Source organism: Gymnoscopelus microlampas (assembly GCF_963454915.1).
Source record: "Gymnoscopelus microlampas genome assembly, chromosome: 3".
In the NCBI taxonomy this organism is placed as follows: Eukaryota; Metazoa; Chordata; class Actinopteri; order Myctophiformes; family Myctophidae; genus Gymnoscopelus; species Gymnoscopelus microlampas.
The window spans coordinates 59,507,737-59,535,508 of record NC_139940.1 but is presented as its reverse complement, the minus strand read 5'-3'; the positions used below and the strand labels follow the sequence as shown (position 1 = coordinate 59,535,508).

At 43.4% G+C, this 27,772-nt stretch overlaps 1 protein-coding gene across 1 annotated transcript in view; it reads right to left on the bottom strand.

The window, feature by feature from the left end:
- The window catches only part of LOC311042461 (thrombospondin-3a-like), a 70,649-nt gene that overhangs the window by 22,471 nt on the left and 20,406 nt on the right, over nt 1-27,772 (bottom strand). Inside the window, exons 4-15 of the mRNA XM_084053203.1 lie at nt 26,027-26,129; nt 24,524-24,550; nt 23,122-23,204; nt 22,594-22,645; nt 18,316-18,464; nt 17,103-17,243; nt 16,679-16,753; nt 15,708-15,860; nt 14,233-14,343; nt 13,028-13,135; nt 9,674-9,833; nt 8,505-8,623 (exon numbers count right to left, since the gene is read on the bottom strand). Coding sequence (XP_083909329.1) covers nt 8,505-8,623; nt 9,674-9,833; nt 13,028-13,135; nt 14,233-14,343; nt 15,708-15,860; nt 16,679-16,753; nt 17,103-17,243; nt 18,316-18,464; nt 22,594-22,645; nt 23,122-23,204; nt 24,524-24,550; nt 26,027-26,129 — 1,281 coding nt within the window. The remainder of the gene's footprint in view (nt 1-8,504; nt 8,624-9,673; nt 9,834-13,027; nt 13,136-14,232; nt 14,344-15,707; nt 15,861-16,678; nt 16,754-17,102; nt 17,244-18,315; nt 18,465-22,593; nt 22,646-23,121; nt 23,205-24,523; nt 24,551-26,026; nt 26,130-27,772) is intronic.

The following is a 27,772-nucleotide window of genomic DNA, read 5'->3' as shown; positions in this document are numbered from 1 at the left end:
GTAACATTTAAATTGCTCTTTCATCATAGAAACAAGTGGGCTTATAACCAAAACAATCCATGTTCTTTGAGAGAAATGGCGTTAAGTGTTCCATGGAGAAATATTGTTAGTGGGAATGAAAACATAGTCACACCACCGGAAGTGAAAGGCTGAAGGCAGACCAAAACCCCGGTTTCCATGAGCACGGGTCGCGGGCGTTGTTTTTCCTTTTTATTTGGCGATGAAAGATTGTGTATATGCTGACTGAGTTCTACTTCAATACTTCGCTTCGAGGTCTCGCTATGGGAGAGCTTCTCCTGGTGTCCATTTGGCTGGATTCTGATTCGCTCCCCTGACCTGGAGGTCCCGTCCTCCGTCTATATAGTCAGGGGGCGGATCTTCACTCGTTCCTTCGTTCCTCATCTCGTCTGAAAGCAGAGCGTTTTTCCCTCAGTTCGCCGGAGATTTGTTAGCCTAAGTAGGTTTCAACAGGACAGGATCGACTTCTGTGACCGCGAGACGCTAACAATGGCTCCATGGCGTTCCTCGTCACCACAGAGAGAGCGAGATGGTTGGACCGCACCCGCCTCTCTGAGGCAGAAACAGGAGGGTCTTTTCGGGGACACCATCGCCATCCTGACGGCCGACTGGAAATCAAAACAGGTGCAGGGAAAGGCCTTAGAAACCTCCATCCAAAGGAAGACTTCATATTCCACCGCGCCTACGCATCAACGAGCCCCGACACCAGTGTACCGCGGTACCAGACCACGGCACTCAATGTCACCTGCCCCACCTAACAGAGGCCAGGGCAACCACCAGGGACTGGGGCCTCGCTTCCGTTCACCGAGAGGTCCCAGAGGCCCGCCCCAGGAGCAAGGTCGCACAGCCACTCAAAAGAGCGAGTGCGGTAGGCGACAGCAGCAATAGGTGCCCTGGATTTGTCCCACGTTCTGGGAGCCGGGTTGAGCGGGGTGCACACGCCGCACACGCTTCTCCATCAGGCCAAGAGGCCAGGACGTTGCACATTCAAACTTTTCATACATGTAAAAATATAAATGCACCTGTTGGCTGTTCAAATAAAATTAGTTTTATGTCAACATTCTTTCAGTAGGGTTGCTAATTGTACATTTGAAAAGTGCTCGGAACATGGGGGATATGAGCCTGCTGGTCCCAGAGTCACAAAGACATCTCAGGGTTGCGGGACAGGTAAAATGCATGACAATAGCACAAGTTTATTTTTCTATGACAAAGGGTTGCAATCTGGCCACTCGCTGACCACCAGAGGGCGCCATAGCGCCAGGTCTGGCGGAGCACAGAAAGGTAAAATTTCCCCTCCTTCACGGCACCTCAGGACAGATTTGGTGCAGCACCCCAGAGTGGACTGCTCACACAATCTCGAGAGGGTACGCTCTACAATCCGCTCCGGGACCCCCGGCCCTCGTAAAACAGTTACGGGCACAGGGCCTGGCGGGTGGCGTCCTACGGACAGAGGCCTTCTCCCCGGCAGGGAAGCGAGCCATAGTAGAGGTACACAAACACTAGACCAGGGGTGTCAAACTCAATTTGGTGTCCGGGCAAGATTGGTCAAATTGTGACTTGAGGTGGGCAGGAACCAGTTGCGGACACACATGCGCGCTCACGCATTCAGTTATACAGCATTGTTTTTCAATCTGTTGTCTGAACTTGTCTCAGAAAACAAACAATGCAATTTGTAACAATAATAATAAATATAATAATTATAATTATTATTATAAACCATTTTAAGTAGAATAATTCAATTTGAAGTTAAACAATACCTGGTAATTTGTGTGGGTTGTTAAATAATTACATTTATAGAACAGTGGTGTAAAGTAACTAATTACATTTAATCAAGTACTGTACCTAAGTAAAGATTTGAAGTAGTTTTACTTTATTAGAGTATTTCCAATTTCCAGAACTTTTAATTCTACTCCACTACATCTCAGTCACTGCTATAACTACAGTATATCATTTAAAAAAATGTTTTATGAAGATTAGCTACTTTAATTACTTACATTAAAATCAAACAATGCAATTTGTAAGGAGCCCATCCATTTGAAATAGAACGATTCAATTCAATACCTGGTAATGTGTGAGGTAATGTGTGTGGTTATGGTAATGTCCTTTTTTTGTTTTACTTGTAGCTTCCAGACACCTGACACCTCTTTGCTTTAACTAACCTGTCAACATCAGGGACCAGGTTCTGAGCAGTATTAACTTTCATAATGTCATTTAGGTGTCAACACTGACCGCAGTTTGGATTTGTTGATGTTCATTACAGAGAAAGACTGCTCACAGAGGTATGTTGTGCCAAACATACAGAGGATCTTTGAGGCAAGCATTTTAAATGCAGGATACTTCGGTCCCAGGCTTTGATAGAATTTCTCCAGAGAGCCAAGAGCAAATTCATGTTTGAATTTGGCATCACACTGAATATCAATTAGTTCCATCTGGAGATCCGAACCCAGCTCATGCACAACATCTGACATAGCATCGGTCTGAAACGGCATGCTGAATACAGAGAATTCTGTCTTTAGCTCAGCAAAGATCTGAAAACGATTCTTAAACTCACTTGCCAGCTGTGAGAGTTTATCCATGTACTTGTTGTTATTTCCATTAGCGACATGTACAGACAGCAAAGTGGGGAAAAACGCTAGGTTTTTCTGAGACAGTGTCTTCTCCCACACTTTTAATTTCAATTGAAAGCCATGAATGAGGCGTTCATATTCAGTGACAAGCCTGTTATATATATATTATATATATATATATATATATATATATATATATATATATATATATATATATATATATATATATATATATATATATATATATATATATATATATATATATATATATATATATATATATATATAATATAGACATACAAAGGTTAGAGAACCACATTATAGCAACATAAGTGTTTCAGAAAACTGTTAGCATTTAGGAGACATTTGCATTTGATTTCCATGATTTTTCAAAAATAGCAGATCTACAAGCAGATCTACAATAGCAGATCTACTTTATATCTGCTATTTTTGAATAGCCAAATAAATCTTAAAATTACAGAGATGCTTTCCCCAGATAGAATGTTAAATACACTCTGAGTTCAAATAACACTGAGGATTTCACTGGGCAAGCTCCCAGAGAGAGAGAGAGAGAGAGAGAGAGAGAGAGAGAGAGAGACAGAGAGAGAGAGAGAGAGAGAGAGTCTGACTCCTGTGTGAGGATCAAAGAGTACAGCCATTACTACTCGACTAGTAGTTGAATAGACTCTTAACGAGCCAATCAGCCACAACATTCCACAGCTGCGGAGAGACAAAGCGGGCCATCAAAGGTACTTGCTGCAGCCAAGTAGCAGCGAGTGGGTGAGAGCAAACTCCGAATCTATGTCTGTTAGATGTAGTATCAATTTACTATTTTTAAAAGTATTTCCTGGGCCGCCACGGACCTTTCCGTGGGCCGCAAAACGCCCGCGGGCCGCGAGTTTGACACCTCTGCACTAGACGTACGGCGTAATTCGTTCCTGTTACTTCATAGTGGGAAAGAAATGGGGGGGGGGGGGGGGGGGGTCGGCGGCCCATACAGGCACTGAACGAGTACCTGTAAGTGTTCACTTTCGGGATAAGAATTCCTTCTACGAGGAAGCGGGTTCACGTCCATGGACCCAAACTGATTGTTTCACAGTCCTGTCTGCTCGCTGCACAGGGTGCCCCTGCGGCTCCGCCTGCCGTTCAACGTGGTCTCTGTCTAGAGGTGTTTCTATTCAGGACATCTGTGATGCGGCTAGCTGGGCTTCGCCCTTAACCAGGTTCTACAGCTTGGACGCCTACAGTTCTAAGTGTCACTTCCAGGCATTGAAATGGCTTGGGCTGGTGAGACTCAATGAAAACTTCGGGATTACAATCAGGGAGTTTATGAAATCTCTCCCATAATGAGACCTCGAAGTGAAGTATTGAAATAGAACTATAGGTTACTAACGTTACCCCGGTTCTATGAGATATGGAGCGAGAGGTCTCGCAAAGAGCCTCTTCTTGTTAAAAGGCAGACGAGAAGAGGAAGTCTTATTTCCGAAGGAACGAGTGAAGATCCGCCCCCTGACTATATAGACGGAGGGCGGGACCTCCAGGTCAGGGGAGCGAATCAGAATCCAGCCAAATGGACCTTGTCTGGAAGTGTATCAAGAAAATGCTTCTGTGTTCACGCCAGGAGGCGCTCTCCCATAGCGAGACCTCTCGCTCCGTATCTCATATAACCGGGGTTACGTTAGTAACCTATAGTTATGCTTCGACGCACGGCGGTATCATCGATGGACAAGCCCACAACGCGTCGCGGAGGCGACTTGTGTGCGTTTGTAGATCGCCGATTTACAAATGCATGAAAAGCACCACAACTCACTGAATTCTAGTTTGGTTTATATGATACAGAATTAAGAATGCTAGCTTTCATACCAAAACGCTTACATAGATTAGAAACATAATATAGCCTAACTTATAAAACACAACAACTTTTTGTCTGTTGTTATTGCAGTGAATGGATATGAATCATATAATACAGCAGTATTTTATTATTAGCCAAAAGGGTGTAGTACTTAATCTAAATGTTTGCTCATGCCATTAATTATGTCTGTCTTTCACAAATGAATGACTTCTACTAGGGCAAAAATGAACTAGTGTGATAACATACTGTAGTACATTGTTGGCTTAATTGATGGTGTAACACTACCTGGGGAAAACAGATAGATAGATAGATAGTGTGTGTGTGTGTGTGTGTGTGAGAGAGAGAGAGAGAGAGAGAGAGAGAGAGAGAGAGAGAGAGAGAGAGAGAGAGAGAGAGAGAGAGAGAGAGAGTCATTGTAACTAAAGAGAGAGAGAGAGTCAATGTAAGCCCAATTAAGTTTTAATTGGGCCTTGTTTTATAGATTGAACCTGGGGAGGATATCTGCATGCTTACTCATACCAGGAATTATTCACAGCAAACTAGAAACTGTCTCTTTAAACACACTCCTCCTATCCTCTCGCTCACACACACACACACACACACACACACACACACACACACACACACACACACACACACACACACACACACACACACACACACACACACACACACACACACACACACACACACACACACACACACACACACGCACGCACACACACAGGAGAACCTCCTATGCCATGTGATTTCCGAGGAAATGAAACCAAACTAATCTCATTGTGGGTTTTTTTTCAGCCGGCAGTAAAATGGCAGAGCAAGGATTTAAGGTGGACCGGGAACAGTTGTGCTGTTCTATCTGTCTGATTCTGCTGGAGGACCCAGTGAGAAGAGTGAGTGGTCCTTGTGGACACAGCTATTGCAGAGGGTGTATTGAGACCCACGAGGATCAGGACGATAAAAGAGGGACATTCAGCTGCTGTCAACAGTGCAGACACTACTTTGAAGATGGGACTGTGTCTGTGTCAAAGGTGAGCAACAAACAACTGCGCTGTTTCGAGACCCATTTTTTTAATATCCCCTTTTCGAATATTGAAAAATTGTTTGTGACGAGTGCTCGCATTTCTTTTGCAGTTAGTGTCAACAACACCAGAGCCAAAGACCAGAGCTGAGTTCTTACAATATTCCTGTCCAATCACACTGAACCCAAACACAGCAGATCAACGCCTGACTCTGTCAAAAGGGAACAAGAAAGTGACAAAGATGCTTGAAGAGCAAGCATATCCTCATCACCCGGAGAGGTTCAATGGATGGTATCAGGTTCTGAGTACAGAGGGTCTGACAGGTCGCTGTTACTGGGAGGTGGAGTGGAGTGGATATGATGTTTATATAGCAGGCTCGTATAAAGATATCGGCAGAACCGGGAGCCCTGATGATTGCTTATTTGGAATATATGACAAATCTTGGGCTTTACGGTGTCACAAAGGAGGTTGCTGCTTTGCGTACGGAGGCATTGAAACTGGAATCGTCCCTGTGTCGTCCAGGGTGGGGGTGTACCTGGATCACGATGCAGGGACCCTATCCTTCTACAGCGTCTCTGATACCATGACTCTCCTCCACACAGTCCAGACAACATTCACACAGATCCTCTATCCTGGATTTGGGTTTTATTCAATGTTTAGTCCTGGAGACACTGCTGAGCTCTGTGTCATGAAGTAGACAAGTGCTGGGAAGTGACAATGTGAGAAATGTAAAGACCATTACTGCATCAAAAGTAATCAACAAACTATAAAAACTAATAAAAACTGTTCAAACATTTGCCAAATTGTCAAATAATATAAGAAAGAGGCAAACATTTAGTTGAAATATGATTATGTTGGGGGGGGGGGTGGTCACGCGGTCGTGGCCGCACGCCACATGTTGTACGGGCTGACACACAGTCCGTGCGAGCAACACAGAAGTGCGCAGCGCGTCCTGATCAAGACTTCATTAAAATTCTCCATCACCGTCATCCACACAAGTATGTTTATAAATACCTTGTGACTGTTAAGTTTTATCACCAGCCGATCAAACAATACGATTTGAAACGCAAAAGATGTTGGCTGAATTAACAACACTGGCTTTTGCGATGCCAGCGGCGAGCCTCTCGCAGTGGTGTAAATGAATTCCCTTCTAATCTTCATCATCCTACAGCGTCACACAAAAGCAACAAAAGATCTACAAGCTCTATGAGGTTTCCACCCGACAGAGACAATATTATGTACTGTATAGTCCCTGTCACTGCCAACCCTAACTGGTATTGGGGAGGGTGTAGACTACTAGAGACAACCACTTTCTTCTGTCGTTTTTGTCCGTCTCTTCCTCACTCATTCTCTCATCCCCTCTCCTCTAGGCCATTGGTTTTCAACCTTTTTCATATCAAGGTCCATTATTTATTCCACATTTAAGCCACGGATCCCACCATTGATGAGATTTAGACTCTCAGACCCAAAACTAGAATATTTTGTTATCGTTGGATAAGACTAAACAATGTGACTATACTTTTTCCACCACTGCTCTCTCGAACCTGGTGATTAATCATTAACCCTCAGGATTTATTATTGTCCGTCTTATTAAAAAAGACAATGCCTACATAAAAGTAAACCCAAGTAAACTAGGGTTCAAGTGGTTAAATTGATTTTGACGCTATATTCATATTGCTGGGGACCACCTGTAACACCCTCAAACCTTTCCTGTATAGGCCTAGATTATGTACATCGATTGTTGATTGTTCCACTAGGATGTACATTCTGTGGATTAGATTTGGATTTGGTGACTGTGTATAACTGTGTATGATGACACTTTACTTTTGTTTTTATCTGGAATTATTGTGTATGTACAAACTTATTGTAATAGAGCACCAAAGTCTGACATCACTGCCGCTAGAGGGCGCTATCCCCCTGGGTCACTGCGTTATTAGAATTTCCATAGGGGAATTTTAGATTGCGTCATATAAGAACTGTGTTCCAGAAATAAACAAATCAGCCAGGCAATTTTACTCACATGGATAAGAAGCATCAACTGACGGTGAAAAAGTGGTAAGAACATATATTTGTTTCTCCAAACACAGACGTTATCAAATGTAACTTTAAAGAGCATGTACTTGTAAATCTACTTTTCTGGCTTCAGTACCCCTTTTCTGAACACATGTACCCCCTTTAACAAACCCAATCCGGGAAACGCATTTGTGTCATTTTAGATTTGAGCTATAACCATTATTTTATACTTTGGCTATTCAAAAATAGCAGATCTACAAGCTCATATGAGCTTGTAGATCATACGAGCTTGTACATTTGTGCAAATCTTTGAATACATACAAGTTCCTTGATCGTCGCATTGACGAATTTCATGCATGATGTTGCACTGTGTGTAGAACAGATTTGATAAGAATGTCATTCATTTATAATTGGACTGAAAATGAATAAAATAATGAATAGTTTGTTTAGAAACAAGCTGTGACGGCCACGACCCCGCCATGCGTGTATCTCCATTCTCCCCCGACCAGCGGGGACACAGAGCGGCTCCGAGGAGAGCTGAGAGACCCCTCGGAGAGATTTTTACCATTTCAATAAATACGAATAAACAAACTACTTCACATGAACAATGTTGGTACAGTATAACTAAGATATTTGAACTGGAATACAGTATATATTTTATATACACATATTTACAAATAAAAGACAAATTATGTAGAGGTCCACTTCCTCATTTTTCCTGGTCTGTTCGATGCGAGTGTGAGACGAGAGGCCAGCTCAGAGCAGCAGCAGAGCCACTGCAAATGTCAATCAATCTGTGATACGCCCCGCCCTGATTTCAAACTGTTTTCAGAGAGACCACGTGTCATAGTCCCTTTAAACTTTCCACTGTCTCTCACATACCTCTGTACACGTGTCCAGTGTGTGTGTGTGTGTGTGTGTGTGTGTGTGTGTGTGTGTGTGTGTGTGTGTGTGTGTGTGTGTGTGTGTGTGTGTGTGTGTGTGTGTGTGTGCGTGCGCGCAAGTGCGCATTCGTGATATTGTGTTTCTTACCTGCGTGGGATTACTAAGCTCAGGACAGCTGTCACAGGCGTCTCCCACCCCGTCTCCATCTCTATCTGTCTGCATGGGGTTGGGCACCTTGGGACAGTTATCCAGGAAATTAGGGATACCTGAGGGACAGACAGACAGACAGACAGACAGACAGACAGACAGACAGACAGACAGACAGACAGACAGACAGACAGAGTACATTAGGGATAGCTGAGGGAGAGACAGAGGAGTACAGGGGACCCATACAAAAAGGATTATTAGCTTATTTATAACTGTGTGTAATGACACTTTACTTTTGTTTTCCTATGGAATTATTGTGTATGTACTGTACACATGTTCTATTTCTATCAATAGTGTAATAGAGAACCAAAGTCTGACACCACTGCCGCTAGAGGGCGCTATCCCCCTGGGTCACAGTGTTATTTTTGTATAGACCAATTATTTGTTTACCAACATTGAGACTGGATGCACTGGGGATTGTTTCATGCAATCAATTCTCAACCTGTTGTTTCGGGGTGCGCTGGTTTCAGCGCACCCCGACCCCCTCTTGTGTGTTGGCTAGTGCTGCGCGCCCTAGCGAGACCTGACAGAATGGGTTTCATTTGCAACTAGTATGACGCTTGCAACCAGTGTGAATTCCCATAGGGGGATCTTAGATCGCGTCATATAAGAACTGTTCCAAAAATAAACAGATCAGCCAGGCGATTTTACTCATATGGATATGAAGCATCAACTGGCGAAAACTAAATAAAAACCAAGCTGTGAGGACTAAAACTATGACTAAATATATTGACAATTTTTCATCAACAAATACAAACTAGACTAAAATGTTAGGGAGGGACTGAAGAGATCCAGTAGAACTAAGACGTTTCTGTGACGCGTTGTGAGATTGTAGATCGGCTATTTTCAGCACACAGCTAAGTATAAATCAGGCATTACGACGCTATCGAAATCTGCCAAAATACAAATTTGCTGACTAAATCAACTGTAATAGTCAAATAAAACTAATATTTCCGATGGATGAAATACGACTAGAATTAAATGGAATTTTATTCAAAAGACTATGACTAAAACTAAATAAAAATAGGCTGTCAAAATGAATACTGCATGTGAATAATGGTGCTAGTCTGCGTCTCTGTAACCCTCCCTCCCTTTCTACATCTCTATACCGTCTCCGTCTATGTCGAGGTCACAGGCGTCTCCCTGTCCATTGGCGTCTGTGTCTCTCTGGTCACTGTTGGGGACACTGGGACAGTTGTCACATGCATCTCCAAACGAGTCTGTGTCTGAGTTCTGTTGGTCTTTGTTGAACACCAGTCTGCAGTTATCCTGACAGGGACACACAGAGGAAAACATTTTACAACTAGAAAAAGTGCTCCTCGGAGCACAGGTCTCCGCCAGGTCAGGTAGGCTATTGTGGCCTCCTGGTGGCGCTATAATAGGCCAACGTGAAAAGGGTGCCATTTCTTCTTAGGCCTTGCACGACAATCGGACACTGACTGTATTCATGATTTGAGGCATTTTGTTAAAAACATGTGTTTCGCTAAATTAGACCTGTTGGTGGCGCTATAACAGACCAATGTTAAAAGGGTGGCATTTGTTCCTCAACATAGTGTGAATGTGCGTGCAAAGTTTGAGCGCAATTGGACGGTGCGTTCATGATTTGCAGAATTTTGTTCAAAACAAGCCAATAATGCAAACTTTAGATGTCAATCTTAGCCAATCAGTATGGAATATGAAAAATCAAACACATCCGTCGTGATCACATGACTATAGAGATCATGTGTACCGATTTGCGTGAAATTTGGATGAAATTGGAGGGAGTAGTATAAAAAAAAATGTTTTACACAAGTCGGCCTCCTGGTGGCGCTATAAAAGGCAGATGTGAAAAATGCAGGGCAAAGGTTTTTCCTTGACCTATAGGGAGTGTGCATACAAAGGTTTACACAGATCGGTGCAATTATAGGTAAAAACACGAATCGGCCTGTTATAGCGCCACCATGAGGCTGATTTGAAAATGTTAAAATGGTAGTTCTTCCTCAGCCTAATGGGAATGTGTGTGCAAAATTTCACGGAAAATGCATGCTGTGTTCATGATTTGAGGCATTTTGTTCAAAACGGTGCACTCCTGCAAACTTTGGAAGACATTTTTAGCCAATCAGGATGGAATATGAGAAATCTGAAAGACCCGTTTCGTTTAATGACTATAGAGATACTGTGTACCGATTTGTGGGATTTTTGGACAAAATCTGTAGGAGTACTGTCAAAAAATGTGTTTTGCACAAATCGGCCTCCTGGTGGCGCTATAACAGGCCCCTGTGAAAAATTTGGGGCAGAGGTTCTGCTCTGGTATCCAGGGACTGTGTGTGCACAGTTTGGCTACGAGCAAGCCAACGGTGCCGGAGATTAGCTGTACACAGACAGATCGAATGACGGACGGACGGACGGACGGACGGACGGACGGACGGACGGACGGACGGACGGACGGACGGACAGGGGGTAAAACATACTCTCTCGCCATGCCTTTCGGCCTGGCGGAGACAATAATATGCCAAAAAAGTCTGTCGTGTTTCACTCAGAAACATATCACAATAGGGAGGTTTGATCATCTCAAAATGCTGTTTCATGTGGACTTTAACATGTTTAACCTAGTTTTGAAGATACTTTGTCTGTACCTGGGGTAATTAAAACCGCTAAAACCCTATACTTCATTGACCGCAGTCCCCTGGAGATCTGTAATTGGCCGACAACACGTTATGTTTTTGCTGAGTAGGGGTGCTAGGTTCCATGTTGTATACAAAAATAATAGTTTAAACAGGGTGCCTAAACCCAGGATGTGATCACGGGTAGAGTTGTCTACAGCACCCCTAGTTGTCTTTATTGTCCAACGTTTGTTCGGTCACTAAAGACAGTGTGATCGGCTGGCTGGTCGTGATATATATTTTTTTTTTTCATTCAGACCAGGCTATTCTGTGGCTGAGGACTTTTTACAAAGATCTATGTCCCCCACTAGTGGCCATGCATAAATACAAACTGTCAAGAAATAAACATCTATACCACCATCTATACCAGTGGTTTTCAACCTGAGGGGCCCCACATGATTTCGGGGGGACTTTTATAAGGACTTTTAAGACTTTTTAACAACTCAACAAAAAAAAGGAAGAACAAAAATAAAAAAGACTATGTTTACGTATGTAGACACGGTTTTATGAATGAAAAGTGAACCTGGCAAAGAGGTCTACTTCTGCCCGACCAAAGTTAAACCATATGTGGTTCCTAGGGGTGCAAGCGCCACTCGCCAGGTTGGGGGCCTCCCTGTGACAGCAGATTTGCTGTTACATTCCGGGGTCCCGGAAGATAGAAATCTCTCAGGGACTGTGCCCACAGGAGCAACTGGTGCACTCTTGCATGCAGAGATGGGGACCTCAGCCCACCCTGGCGGTTGATGCAAGACACCACGACTGTGTTGTCTGTCCTTATCATGACTTGCTTCCCAGACACTATCACTAACGCCTCTATCCCAAGGAGCCAACATAACTTGTGGTGTCAGACATAACTTGTGGCGTCAGACATAACTTGTGGCGTCCAAACCAATATTGGACCGGGCGCGTGTGCAACAGGCCCAGTGGCACAGCCTGGGCAGCTGCTGCAAAGAGGCCCAACAGCCTCTAAAACTCACAGACAACGACCTGTGTGACATGCAGTCTGTGATGCATTTCCTGATTGTCACCTTCCTTTTCTGTGTCAGGCATGCTTCCATGGTGACAGAATACAGAAGTCCAAAATACTCAACTGACTGGGCCGGGACTAAGCTGCTCATTCCTGCATTCATATGCAGGGATGCAGGAGCCAGAGCAAAACCAGACGTGCCAACACAACCTCTGTGTGGCTCCGTGCCAGGCTATCACTAGCCAGTCATCGAGATAGTTGAAGACTCGAAGTCATCAAGATAGTTGAAGACTCGAATGCCCACTCCACTGTTTTGAACCAATCGCCTGCCCTTATGGCTTAAAACAAAGTTCTCAACCAGAGCATAAAAGGGAAGCACCTTGAGGTTGCCTCAAATCCAGAATTGGGCGAAAGCCTCCGGTCCGCTTGGGGACAAGGAAGTAGCTGGAATAAAACCCCTGTCTCATTTCTCCTGGAGAGAGAAGCCTTATTGCATCTTCCCCCAGCAAGGGAGTGAGCCTCATTGACCAGAGCGGAATAATGATAAAAGGTTGATATCTAGGCCTATACCATGACAAATGGCCAAATGGCCGATATCCAGGTATTAAAATATCCACGCTAGTACACAAACTAGCTCCAGTGGCAGGAGACAGAGCAAGCTACACAGCTGTGATTAATTCCATCAGATTACTGAGCGGGGGAGGGGTATCACCTCAGTTCGGTTGGCAGTATGGAGCATGAACGGTGTCAATAAGAACTTGTTTTCTGAATGGGTCATAAGAAGAAAGGTCGGACGTCGGACTATAAAAAAAATCGTAGCATGTAGCTACCTTTACCCAGATTCACACACCCACCTCCACATTTTTTATTCCATCTCCGTCTGCGTCTTCATCACACTGGTCTCCTATGCCATCGTTGTCTGCATCCTCCTGGCCAGAGTTGGGCGTGTAAACACAGTTGTCCTAATGGAGGAGAGAGGACACCATGTCACCACCATGTCACCACCATGTCACCACACACACAAACCATGTCGACCCTGCTGCAAACCAGATTCACCAGTCTGACACATTGACCGTAAACAAATATGGACAGCGTCACGCCATTGGTTTCTACAGATAGTAAATGAAGCCTATTTTTCAGCGATTTCAAATCCGCCATCGTTCTATATCCGGTCCGAAATGCTAACGGACATTAATGCTATTGGCTGCAACTGCAGCGAGGGCGGGTCTTCACTTGGCAGAACCAGTAGAAATCCTGGCAACATACCCTACTTTATAATTCATCTAAAAAATATTGGGACCATAATTTACTAAACACATATCATGATGATAATTTAAAAAAACTTTAAACTAGGGATTGAAAACATAAAGTGTTTATGAAAAGGTTTACTACGGTAATAAAATAAAACAAAAATATATTGAGATTCTAATGTATTGCCACCACCGAAGGTGAAATAGCGACGTCTGCTGGGCCATTAACTCTTTGACTGCCAGAGTTTTTCAGAAAAGTGTGCTCCCATTGCCAGAGATTTTTCATTGAAAAAAAAAAAGTACTCAGTAGCCGAGATACAGAATGTTTAAGTTTTAAGTTAACAAGGAAGTGTATGGGAGTCTAGATCTTCGGAAAATCATATCTCCTTGGTCTTTGGGTCAAATGGGCCAAAAAAAATATATATATATATATATATATAAATATTTTCGTCATTTCCGTCCATGGCCATGATAGCCATAGTACCATCGGACGGGAATTCCCGTCCGGGGCAATCAAAGAGTTAATAGGAACAGCAGGCTGAACGAGAACCAGAAAGTGAGCTTCAATTCCAGCGAACAGGGTTTGCCCCTTGGTCTGACACCACGTCACCTCACACACGCACACACATTGTATGACATGTTGCAAACCAGAATCATCATTTGGAACAGATAAAGTGTATGTGTGTGTGTGTGTGTGTGTGTGTGTGTGTGTGTGTGTGTGTGTGTGTGTGTGTGTGTGTGTGTGTGTGTGTGTGTGTGTGTGTGTGTGTGTGTGTGTGTGTGTGTGTAGAAAAGTTGGGTTAGCAGACCTGTTTGCAGTGTTTATCATTGTCCATGCAGGGCAGAGAGCGGTCAGGGTATCCGTCCAGGTCAGTGTCCACTCCACAGGTGTGTCCATTACCTGCCCAACCCACGTTACACTGGGGTGACACACGCACGCGCGCGCGCACACACACGCAGACGCGCACACACACACACACACACACACACACACACACACACACACACACACACACACACACACACACACACACACACACACACACACACACACACACACACACACACACACACACACACACACACAGCGTGAATTTCAATTCATCATGTACAGAGGTGAGTCATTAGAAGTGTATTTTAAAGCTTTTAAAGGAGATATTTTTGATAACAAGATATCTATTTATCGCTACAATACATTTGTATCCGTCTGCTGATCTGTGAAGTACATTAAACCTGTTCTCCTGGTCTAACATGTTTAGCCCTTGTTGACAACATCTCACTTGACCTTTCTGACCGCTGGTTTACAAAGCATGCTGTACCATGGTTTGTTCAATTTTTTGAGGAAACCATTGGATTCCACCGACACACACACACACACACACACACACACACACACACACACACACACACACACACACACACACACACACACACACACACACACACACATATGTATACAGCACACATAAATGTCTACAGTATATTACATGTATGTATGTATGTATGTATGTATGCATGCATGCATGCATGCATGCATGCATGCATGCATGTATGTATGTATGCATGTATGTATGTATGTATGTATGTATGTATGTATGTATGTATGCATGTATGTATGTATGTACTGTATAAACCTTTTATATCATAGTTTTAGTTCTACCTGAAAATAGTCCCTGGAGAATTAAGATTGATTTACATTCAACTATCCTTTACTTTTATTAACTGTGCAATGACGTTTAGCCACCATTAGCTCAATTATTCAGGTACAGTGCATTGACTATGGAGAAATGTAAATAAACACAATGTCTTAACACTAAAGCCTACAATGGAAAGATGGTATGTGCTTATGTTTGATATGGACAAAGCTGTGAATAGACAATGACTTCAGGTATGGTCCTTTAATCAGCCTCAGCCTGAAACATGAATGTAGAAACGACCAGGGATCATACGATCATAATAATATATTATTAGAGGGATTTATAGTATTACCCTAACCCTGGTGTGAAAGAAACCCATGTGACAAAAGACAAGTCCTTCACTTTGGCGTTTTCAGCTGTGTAAATGAACGTAAATGTGTAAGGTCCAGACTACAGGGGCGTCATTCTGCATTGCATCTGATGTATTATTTGAACCACTTAAGGCATATTTTATACGTTGTCGTACGATTGTGTCCCACGGTGGAAATGGCTAATCTACAAGCTCACAGTATGTTGCGATGCAAGTTGCTATCTAAATTGTGAGCTTGTGGATCAGTAATTTTGGTGGTTAAAGTCATAGAACTCACCCTGCAGGACACGTCTCCGTTCCTCTCAATGGCGCAGTGGGCCTTGGCATCACAGGGGTTAAAGGGGAGCGAGGCACATGACTTCTTGGGGACACAACCCGATGTCTGGTTGCCTAGGAAACCAGCCTTACACCCCCCACATCTGTATGAGCCCTGAACACACACACACACAGAGAGAAAAAGAGAGAGAGAGAGAGAGAGAGAGAGAGAGAGAGAGAGAGAGAGAGAGAGAGAGAGAGAGAGAGAGAGAGAGAGAGGTTAAGGTTAACTTTAGGGGTAGAGTCAGTGGTGTAAAGTAACTACTCAATGTACTCAAGTACTGTACTTAAGTACAATTTTGAGTTACTTCTACTTTACTGGAGTATTTCCAATTGTCTCTACTTTTACTTCTACTCCACTAAATCTCAGTGGCAAATATTGTACTTTTACTCCACTACAGTTATTTGAAAACTTGAATTACTAGATAGTTACTTTGCAGATATAAATTATTACATTATAAAACATACATTAACCACTTAAGCTCTATCTTATACCTAGGCTATTTGAAAGTAGCCAATCTACAAGCTCACAACGCATCGCATCGCGACGCGTTGTGAGCTTGTAGATCTGCTATTTTCAAACATTTTAGTACTTTTACTTTTGGTACTTTAAGTACATTCTGATACCAATACTTTTGTACTTTTACTCAAGTAAATTTAGAATTCTGGACTTTTACTTGTAACGGAGGTAAAACATTTGAGTACTTTTTCCACCACTGGGTAGAATGAAGGCTCATTTGTCCAGTAGAGGGGGCTACTATACTTATACATTCTGATGGGGCCGTCAACGGTCTGTGTTGGTATTAACTTGGTAAGCATGGTGACCAGGGCGCCCTCTGTAGGCGTGTGTTTGCTATAGCAGCATGGTGTAACTAAACTCCAGAGTTATTATGTATTTATTATAGTGTCGCACAGACAGTGTTGTGTACTTACTATAGAGTTGGTACAGACGGAGTTGGGAACACAAGCATCTGCGACTTCCACGCATTCATCAATGTCCGAACACTCCTACAGAGAGAGACAGACAATGGATATGAGAGAGAGAGAGAGAGAGAGAGAGAGAGAGAGAGAGAGAGAGAGAGAGAGAGAGAGAAGGAGAGAACGAGACAGACATACAGAGACAGACAGACAGACAGACAGACAGACAGACAGACAGACAGACAGACAGACAGACAGACGTGTGTGTGTGTGTGTGTGTGTGTGTGTGTGTGTGTGTGTGTGTGTGTGTGTGTGTGTGTGTGTGTGTGTGTGTGTGTGTGTGTGTGTGTGTGTGTGTGTGCGCGTGCGTGTGTTTGTGTGCGTGTACGTGTGTGTATGTGCGTGCGTGCGTGCGTGCGTGCGGGTGGGTGTGCGGCACCTGCTTGTACTTCTTGGCGTACTCTATCCCCACCCCTATGAGCGGCGGCCCCCACAGACCGGGGGGACACGGCTCACAGGAGAAACCCGTAGCTGTGTTGACACACGCTGAGGGGGAGTAACACGGCTGGGCCTCCATGCACTGTGGAGCACCACAACAACACATCAGAACATGATCACAACACAATCACAGCAGCAATCACTGACTGATTGCACCAGCTGCGTTTACTGCAAGTTCAAACTGCGTTATAATTAAGCAGTGGTGGAAAGTAACTAAGCACATTTACTCAAGTACTGCACTTAAGTATCATTTTGAGGTATTTGTACTTTACTTTGGTATTTCCAATTTCCAATACTTTTACTTGTACTCCACTGCATCTCAGAGGCAAATTTTGTACTTTTACTCCGCTATATTTGAAATCTTTAGTTACTCGTTACTTTGATTTGGATTATTATTAGAAACAAACATTAACCACTTCAGCCCTATACACATTTCAGCCATTTGAATATAGCGTTTGAATATAGCGTTTGAATATCGCGATGCGACGCATTGAGCTTGTAGATCGGCAATCAATTGATTATCAATTGATTATATCAATTGATAGGTGTATTATTTACACCTATCAATTGATATAATTGTTCCGTAAATTAGGTAAGGCTACCAAGAACCGTCAATGAAAGAAATTGCCCATATTTTAAAATAAATAAAACACAAAATACGACTCACTAAAAGTGCCAAAAGGGGGGAAACATTAACATTTAAAGTACAAAAACAGCAGCCATATTGGAAATAAATTGGGCCTCTGCCTTACTTCCTTCACAGGTCTTACCAATTTGACTAATTATTAAGGCTCTGTTCCATTTAGTGTAGCACAGTGGTTCTCAAACTTTTAAATGTCAAGGACCCCAATAACTCTGAGAGTGTACAAATTAGTGTACATTTGTACAAGCTCAGAGATACAGACCTGTAGGGGCCATTTGGAACCACCTCAAGGAACCACGAGGGTCCCTGGACCACACTTTGAGACCCACTGGAGTAGCAGAGTGTTTCCAGTGAGCCAACATGCCCAATATCAGAACACCCTGACCAGAATGGAACGGAGCCTTAATTAGCATAATTTGTAAGACCTGTGAAGGCAGTAAGGAAGAGGCCCAATTTATTTCCAATGTGGCTGCTGTGCCTATTGTTCTTCATACATGAGTGTGTCCTGTACCTCATCGATGTCGTGACAGTGTGTCCCGTTGCCTGTGGTTCCCTCTGGACAGGGCCCACACTGGTACCCTGGATACTGAAAGGTCTCCATGCAAGGCACCCCCTTGTGGCAGGGGTTGGGAGAGCAGCGTGAGCGGGGCTCATGGAAACCTGGAGGGGTATAGAGAGGACCTTTGGTTCTGACAGGCACACACTAGACCACCGTTTACACAGGACACATCTAGTCTGAGGTTTACAGACACCTTCCAAGAACCAGTCCTCCGTGACCTCCACAGGCTCCCGGTCAAGCACAGAATTGACTTCAAAATACTAATCACAACCTACAAAGCCCTCAACAACCAACAACTTTGAGTATCTAGAAAAGCGCTATATAAATCGTATTTTTGAGCGGTGCAACCGCTCCTATAAGAGGGTTTAGGACCCATCCGTGGCGAAAGTTTGTCTTTCCGTCGTGAAAATGTGTCTTTCGCTGTGACGCCATGCTGTGGAAAACACGCCCATAGGCTAAGCTCTGTAGGACGTGCTGTGATTGGCTAGCGAGACGCATGATGAAATTAATAATAATGTAAAAAATCACACCCTGTGTGAAGAGAGTGGTGCCTTTGATGAGCCCCGTATTGACCCCCGTATTGATGTTGTCATCAATGTTTGTTTATTGGACATACATACATACGGACACACGGACAAAGTCAGATATAGGAGTGGTTGGCACCACTCAAAAATGTAAGCGCGTCACTTCGCAGGACGTACTGTGATTGGCTAGCGAGACGCATGATGAAATTAATAACTCATAAATGTCACTGCTCACTTCACACTGGGTGTGATTTTTATTATTATATTTATATATATATATATATATATATATATATATATATATATATATATATATATATATATATATATATATATATATATATATATAATATATATAATTATATAATTATTATTATTATTATTGTCTCCGCCAGGTCGTAAGGCATGGCGAGAGAGTATGTTTTACCCTCCGTCGGTGTGTCCGTCCGTGTGTCCGTGTGTCCGTCCGTGTGTCCGTGTGTTACCACCAAATCTCCGGCACCGTTGGCCCGGTCGCTGCGAAAATGTGCACACACACTCCCTGGATGCCAATTCAGAACCTCTGCCTCAAATTTTTCACATGGGCCTGTTATAGCGCCACCAGGAGGCCGATTTGTGCAAAACCCATTTTTTTCACATTATTCCTACAGTTTTTAACCAAACGTCATGCAAATCAGTACACAGTATCTCTATAGTCATGTGATCAACCCTGATCTGTCCGATTTCCCATATTCCATCCTTATTGGTTAAGGTTGCCATCCAAAGTTTGCAGGATTGGTCCGTTTTGAACAAACTGCCTCAAACCATGAACGCAGCGTGCGATTTCCGTGAAATTTCACACGCACATTCCCACTAGGCCGAGGAAGAAATGCCACCCTTTTCACATTGGCCTGTTATAGCGCCACCAGCAGGTCTAATTTAGCAAAACACATTTTTGGAACAAAATGCTTCAAATCATGAATGCAGTGTCCGATTGCCGTGAACGACCTAAGAATAAATGGCACCCTTTTCACATTGGCCTATTATAGCGCCACCAGGAGGCCACAATAACGTATCTGACCTGGCGGAGACCTGTGCTCCGAGGAGCACTTTATCTAGTTATTATTATTATTATAATATCCATTATAAGAATAGGCATCTAGCACTCGGGTGGTGCAGTGGTAAAGTGCTTGCCCGCCACCGTGGAGGTTGTGGGTTCGAATCCACTGTGGTGCATCTGGCTTTGTTGAGAGTCCACACAAATACAATTGGGAGGGAAGCTGGCCAGGGAGGGTGATACACTGCATGAATTCCGACGGGGTTGGGACCCGGAACCGGTTATATTTCTGACCCGGTTCTGAGATTGAAGAACCGGAGCCGGTTCCATCGTATTTGCATTAACGGTTCCCGCAAATGGTTCCTGGAATTTCTCATCCTGTCTTCATTTGTCTCAGCTGTGTGCATTGCAAGCGACTGTGGTGACGTTACGCCACCTACACGTGTGAGTGGGGTGGATACGTCCACTGATCTAGGATCAGAATACCACCAGTGTCGTTCGAGTGTGACAGAGTGAATATTGTCAGCACAGCAGCATATCGAACACACAAAAATCCTCACAAGTGTGGTTGCACTTTACAAGAGAGGAAAATGAGCATGCAAAGTACATGAAATGCAGTGCAATCCTTTCGTGCAAAGGCGGTAGCACGTCGACTTTAAGTAAATCTCTCCACCAGAGACACAAAAGTTAATCTTATCTAGTCATCGTACCGTGTCGAGACTCCGAATATCTGTACGAGCCACAACTCTTCGGCCGTTTCACTATCTCGCCCCTAAACACGATCGCCCCGGATCAAAACGAACGGTCTGGGGTGAGCGATCTGCTCCTAAACAGATGGAGAGCGTTTATTTGTTAAGGACGCCCATGCATTCTCCACTGTTGAACATGTACCCTTTAAGTGCATATTTGCATAACTATATTGTTGTTGTGGTTAAGTAGGAGGAACCGGGAATCGGAACCGTTAGGAATCGGAATCGTTAAGAGGGAATCGGTAAGGAATCGGAACCGTTAAAATCCTAACGAGTCCCAACCCTTGTCAGCAGGGTGTGCTGGGCGGGGGGAGTAGGACCAAGGCTCTACGTCGTCCCAGTGGGGGCTCCTCACTGGCTGGTGAGTCAGTAGAACACAACAGCAGTTGAGAAATGTGTGTGGAGAGGAATTCATTGGCATAACGACTAAATAATAAAAAAAGAATTGGCGTTTAACCTAGGCTGACAACATTTCTAAAAAGTGGATAATGTCCTTGTCTAACAGTGGAACTACAGTGGGGGAAAGTAACTAAGTACATTTACTTAAGTACTGTACTTAAGTAACATTTTGTGGTATTTGTACTTTACTTGAGTATTTCCAATTTCCAATACTTTTACTTCTACTCCACTACATCTCAGAGGCACATATTGTACTTTTACTCCACTACATTTACTTGAAAACTTTAGCTACTAGTTACTTTTCAGATATAAATTATGATATAATGAAACATACTGTACATTAACCACTTTAAACATATTTTAAACCTGGGCTATTTGAAAATAGCAGATCTACAAGCTCACAACGTGTCGCATCGCGACGCGTTGTGAGCTTGTAGATCGGCTATTTTCAAATATTTAGTACTTTCACTTTTGGTACTTTAAGTACATTTTGATGCCAATACTTTTGCACTTTTACTCAAGTACATTTTTAATTCTGGACTTTTACTTGTAACAGAGTATTTGTATATTGCAGTATTGGTACTTTTACTTAAGTAAAGAATTTTAGTACTTTTTCCACCACTGGTGGAACTACAGTGAACTCTCCCAGTGCTGAGATAATCGATCAAAAAGTAAGTCACTGAATCTCCAGACAGAAATATAATGTTTATCTCTGCATGAGGACAAGAGGAATGCAGGCTCACTAAGAGGAAATGTGTCTCAAACAAACAATCAACAAAAGAACAAGCAGAGATGTGTCAAAACACATTTTCAGAGGCAAATAATGCAAAATAAATATATCAATAATGAATATATGTGATGATGATATAACTCATTGGATCTCATTAGAGCGCAAACTTTGGCTTTTGTGTCATATAGGAGGAAGCAATAGGCTCTATGCACAGCAGCCATATTGGACAGAAATTGGGCCCCTTCCTTACTTCCTTCACAGGTGTTACCAATGGCACTAATGAAGGCTCTGTTCCATTTAGTGTAGCACAGTGGTTCTCAAACTTTTTAATTTCAAGGACCCCCATAACTCTCAGAGTTACACCCTCTCAAGGAACCATGAGGGTCCCTGGACCACAACTTTGAGACCCACTAGTATTTCTAGTGATCCAACATGCACGATATCAACACCCTGACTCTGTTTGACCAGAATGGAACAGAGCCTTCATTAGTATCATTGGTAACACCTGTGAAGGAAGTAAAAAGAGGCCCAATTTTTCTCCAAAATGGCTGCTAAGCATAGAGCCTATTCTCCTTCTATAGACACATTTCAACATTCCTAAGTTTGAGATGTCTCTGAAGATAAGCAAGTGAGACACTATGTTGTGTTTTTTTCTTGTCTTAATACTGTCTGCATTATGCCAAGTCAAACTGTGCCAAACTGTAACCAAACATGATGATGTGCACACAGTACACCCTGTTTTGGAACAAATAGACAAATTGAAGACATAATGATGTCATGGTTTTGACTTACCACAGACCTGACACTCCAGAATAGTGTTCCTAATGAGAGACATCTCCTTCACCTGAAGAGAGGAGAGGAGAGGAGAGCAGAGGAGAGGAGAGGAGAGGAGAGGACGTCAAAGCAATTAAAGATGCCGTTCCGTTAAAGATGAGCGTTTTACTGTTTTCTTTGCCATTTGTAACCCTAACTCCTATACCTAACCCTAATTTAACCATTACCCCAACCCCTAAACCTAACCCCTAAATGCCTAAGTGTAACCCTGACCCCAACCACAATCTTTTCATTAATGTAACCGTAGCCCTAAAAGTGTTTCTTAGCCATGAAAATGACAATTGTTCCCAGAAGGTCAAGCTGTTTCTGGTTGTACCATCCATGTGGGGGGTATTGCAGTGCACGTGCACGCCCACACACACACACACACACACACACACACACACACACACACACACACACACACACACACACACACACACACACACACACACACACACACACACACACACACACACACACACACACACACATACACACACACACCTGTTCTCTGATGTCTTCTCGTAGCTCTCCTAGGATCTGGTTGAAGATGATGAGTTGACCAATCAGAGCCTTGGTGTGGTCACCTGATGTAAAAAAAGAAAAAAAAAAAAAGTGAACAAATAAATAAAAGCAGTGCTTTGTAATTAAAGGTAGGGTAAGTGATTGACTTTGGTTAAAATAAGTGTTAAATAGCTCTATATTCTGATAGTACTCATTGCTATAGAGTGTGTGTTCAGTAAAAGGAGTCTGCCATGTCTCTCCAGCTCTTTATTAAACAGAGAATGCATTTTCAGTGCTCTCTCCTGATTGGCTTAAATGTTGTCACCTACCTGAAAATGTACTATATTCTGTTTACTACAGAGCTGGAGCGACCCCTGTGACCAATGTAACCAAATGGACCCAGCGCGTTAACACCACCAATGACAAATAAGCGCCGGCAATGCTGTGCGACGGGGCATCAGTTTGCTGAATACCATTTCAATTCTACAAGATCCATGTATGTAGATGTAGCTAAATTAAACATTTCATTTCATATATTACCTCGGTTAATGTGTGCATGGCTAATTCCAATTTTTAAACCTGTCCAACATGCCTATATTTAACCCATACTGAGGCCAATCTAAATGAGCCTTCTAAATCAGTAGTTAGTTATCAAACTTATTCATGCATGCCAAGGACTCCCAAGTATTTGGCCGAGAACCCCCACCTGAAAATGTTTTGTGCCGTTTTGTTTGTTGGATGTACAAGCTCGCAGCGCGACACAAAGTGACGCACTGTGAGCTTGTAGATTTTTGGCTATTTTTTAACACATTCCATGCCAGAGGTTAATCTCATAATGTACTTACCAGTGCCAGCGTTTTATTGTTTTTTTCATGTCGCCATAGACCTCGTTAAAATCCTTAAGATTGAGCTCTAAACTGTTTGTAAACATCGCGGAGATGTGACTGCTTCGACCAGTGAAAACCACGTGCAAAACGGAATCGCCATCTTGAAGTTAGAACGGTTTATATGTTAAACAGTGATCAGCGAGGAGAAAAACTACAAAGAGAAAATGGCGTTTCAGTTTCGTCATTAGAACGGAGGCCGACGGGATCGGCAAAACCGGATCCCGGATAATTCCGTTTCCGGTGGTGCTACAATGAAATGTGCCGTATCGAAAATTGAAAAAAGTGCAATGTGAACTTTTTTTCGAAAAAAAGACCAGTTGGCGTAGGTCTACGCGACTGGCACGTGGCGGCTCTAAATAGGTTTGCGTAGGTCTACGCGATTGGCAGTCAATGTGTGTGTTTCTATATAAGAAACTTTCTTTGGATGCGATGTAAGTATCACATAGGCCTACGGTAGGCCTCCTGTAGTCTCAAGGTAATACAAAATTAAGTGTTTGTTTTACATGAATACTGACCCAGAATGGAGTTGACCTCACCGATCACTAGAGAGAAAACAGACAACATATTTGTAGTCAGAATGATTGTCAACAACAATAACAATGCTGTAGACCACGGGTTCTCAAAGTGGGGTCCGGGGACCCCCAGGGGTCCTTGAGGGAGTTCCAGGGGGTCCCCAGCTAAATGATAGATTAGGCACCAAATGGACCCTTATGGGTCTGTAACTCTGAGAGTGTACAAATGGATCCAAATGGACCCGTTAGGGTCCATTTGGTTCCATTTGTTAAATCAGAGTGTTAAATCAGAGTTAAATTGACATAGATTTTACAATATAAATTGCGGTCCAAGTGATAGAAATGCCATTAAATGGGGGTCCGTAGCCCTAATGCATGTCAAACTGGGGGGTCCTTGAAATTAAAATGGTTGAGAATCACTGCTAGAGCTGTAAAAAATCTTCTCTTATGGGGGTCCCTGGCATATCTTTTGAAATGGGGGTCCGCGGGCTAATAAGTGTCAATTTGGGGGTCCTTGACATTTTGAGAACCACTGCTGTAGACCATGGGTCTTCAACAGGGGGTCCGGGACCCCTATGGGGTTCTCAGAGTTTATACACGGGGGGCTGCCACATCTTTGTGTAATAGGAACTATTTTCTCTTTTTCTGCATTAACCACTTCAACTCTAGCATCCCTATTCTAGGGGGGAAATCGGCCAAAAATTGCCGACCTACAAGCGTGAGCTAGTACATCGGCTAGAGATTTGGGGGAAAAAAACAGACTAAGTATGTCTGAAAATACATATTAACATGAATCACTGATGATAGTGCTGTCAAACAAGTCTATGGAGCTATCTATGAAATCTATGAAAACGTTTAATATGCAACACCATTTTATACAATATGTAGTTGGGGGTCCCTGCTTGATCTCTCTCTCTCTCAGCTAAGGGGTCCTTGGCCTGAAAAACGTAGAAGACCCCTGATATAGACAAATAACTGCGGTAGCTTCTCTTTAGCGAAGCCTCCTCAGTATTGGGTGGTGTTATGTAGCTCAGTAATACACTGTCATGGTTAGATGTGTAGCTCAATGGCTGTATTGGCACATGTAGTATGCACTGTAACCATGTGCTCATGGTTCTAAAAGACATTTTGCTACAAGCCCACCAGGTGGTGAAGACGTGCATAGTATCATAGACATATAAAGGTAGACGCCTCCTTCGGCTCTGAGGCATTGGTATCACTGGGGCCATTTTAGCGTAGAGAAGCTTCCGCGTGTGTCACAGAAGGGGGCGTTCAGTAGGCCAATCAGAGGCAGGTGGGGGCGGGACAACTAGATTCTGACAGGTCTTAGAAAAGACGCACTGTGATTGGCCAGTAGTCAACGCGCTGTGAGCGCTGTGATTGGCCAGTAGTCACTTTGAGTGTCCGTTTTCCTACGCTAAAATGGCGGCCGCGATACCAATTGCTCCAACGAACTGCAGAGGCCAATGAGGTATCTAGGTTTCTAATATCTATGCATGGTATTACCTGTGTTGTGTGCTGAGGAATCTCCTTGGAATGGACAGTCTGTCAGAATCCCTGCTTTGGCAACACTGCCCCCTAGTGCCACTTTGAGGGACTCCACTGAACCCTGACAGACAGACAGACAGACAGACAGACAGACAGACAGACAGACAGACAGACAGACAGACAGACAGACAGACAGACACAAGTTTGAATGAACAAATATTGTTCATATGTGTGAGAAAAATAAGTAAAATCATAATTGTTCTTTGAGCTTTATTTTCCCTATGTCTCTTTTATTTTATATTTCTATTTTGTTCCCACTTTTATTCTGTATTTCTTTTTAAACGCTTGTTTATGTTTTATGTTAAGAGCTTTTCATGTGTATGAAATGTACTATGCAAATAAATCTACGTTGCTGTGGTCGTGAAAATGTCAGAGCAGGTTTCCCCTCAAAAGTCTGCCAGTGATTTATAAAGCCCTCCTCCACAACCAGTGTTTGAATGAAGACATACAGCTGTACATCGTCAATCATATTTGGCAGGGAACTACAGAAAATGACAGAGTCTGACATTGTTTTTGCATTATGTACACACCGTCTCAACATTGAACAAATGGGAGTACTGTCGACATGTACAGTATTATAATTGTATCATAAGATTGCATTTATATTAGTTTTACACACACGCACACGCAATGCACACACACACACACACACACACACACACACACACACACACACACACACACACACACACACACACACACACACACACACACACACACGTTGACATAATTACCTGTTTCTCGTTTCTGTATATAGCGAGTCTCAGAAAGGGAGAGAGTATGCTGAAGGTTGTGTCTTTTTAGCGGTGCCAACCGCTCTAAGCTTGACTTTGTCCGTATGTCCGTCCGTATCAGCACGGGATGATGAGCACGGGATTTTACACAGCTATAACTCCAGTTTGCAGCATGCCACCAAGTAAAAATATGGTATGTGGACTTAGACCACCAATAGGGACGAGCATGAATTGCTGAAGTTAGCAAAGAGGGGTCCAGGGACCCCCAGCGTATGTTATGTCCGTCCGTCCGTGGAAGCACGGGATGAGCACGGGATTTCAAACAGCTATAACTCCAGTTTGCAGCATGCCACCAAGTCCAAATATGGTATGTGGACTTAGACCACCAATAGGGACGAGCATGAATTGCTGAAGTTACCAAAGAGGGGTCCAGGGACCCCCAAGCACGGGATGAGCACGGGATTTTAAACAGCTATAACTCCAGTTTGCAGCATGCCACCAAGTCCAAATATGGTATGTGGACTTAGACCACCAATAGGGACGAGCATGAATTGCTGAAGTTAGCAAAGAGGGGTCCAGGGACCCCCAGCGTATGTTATGTTTGTCCGTCCGTGGAAGCACGGGATGAGCACGGGATTTCAAACAGCTATAACTCAAGTTTGCAGCATGCCACCAAGTCCAAATATGGCATATGGACTTAGACCACCAATAGGGACGAGCATGAATTGCTGAAGTTATCCAAGAGGAGTTCAGGGACCCCCAGCGTATGTTATGTCCGTCCGTCCGTGGAAGCACGGGATGAGCACGGGATTTCAAACAGCTATAACTCCAGTTTGCAGCATGCCACCAAGTCCAAATATGGTATGTGGACTTAGACCACCAATAGGGACGAGCATGAATTGCTGAAGTTATCAAAGAGGGGTCCAGGGACCCCCAAGCACGGGATGAGCACAGGATTTTAAACAGCTAT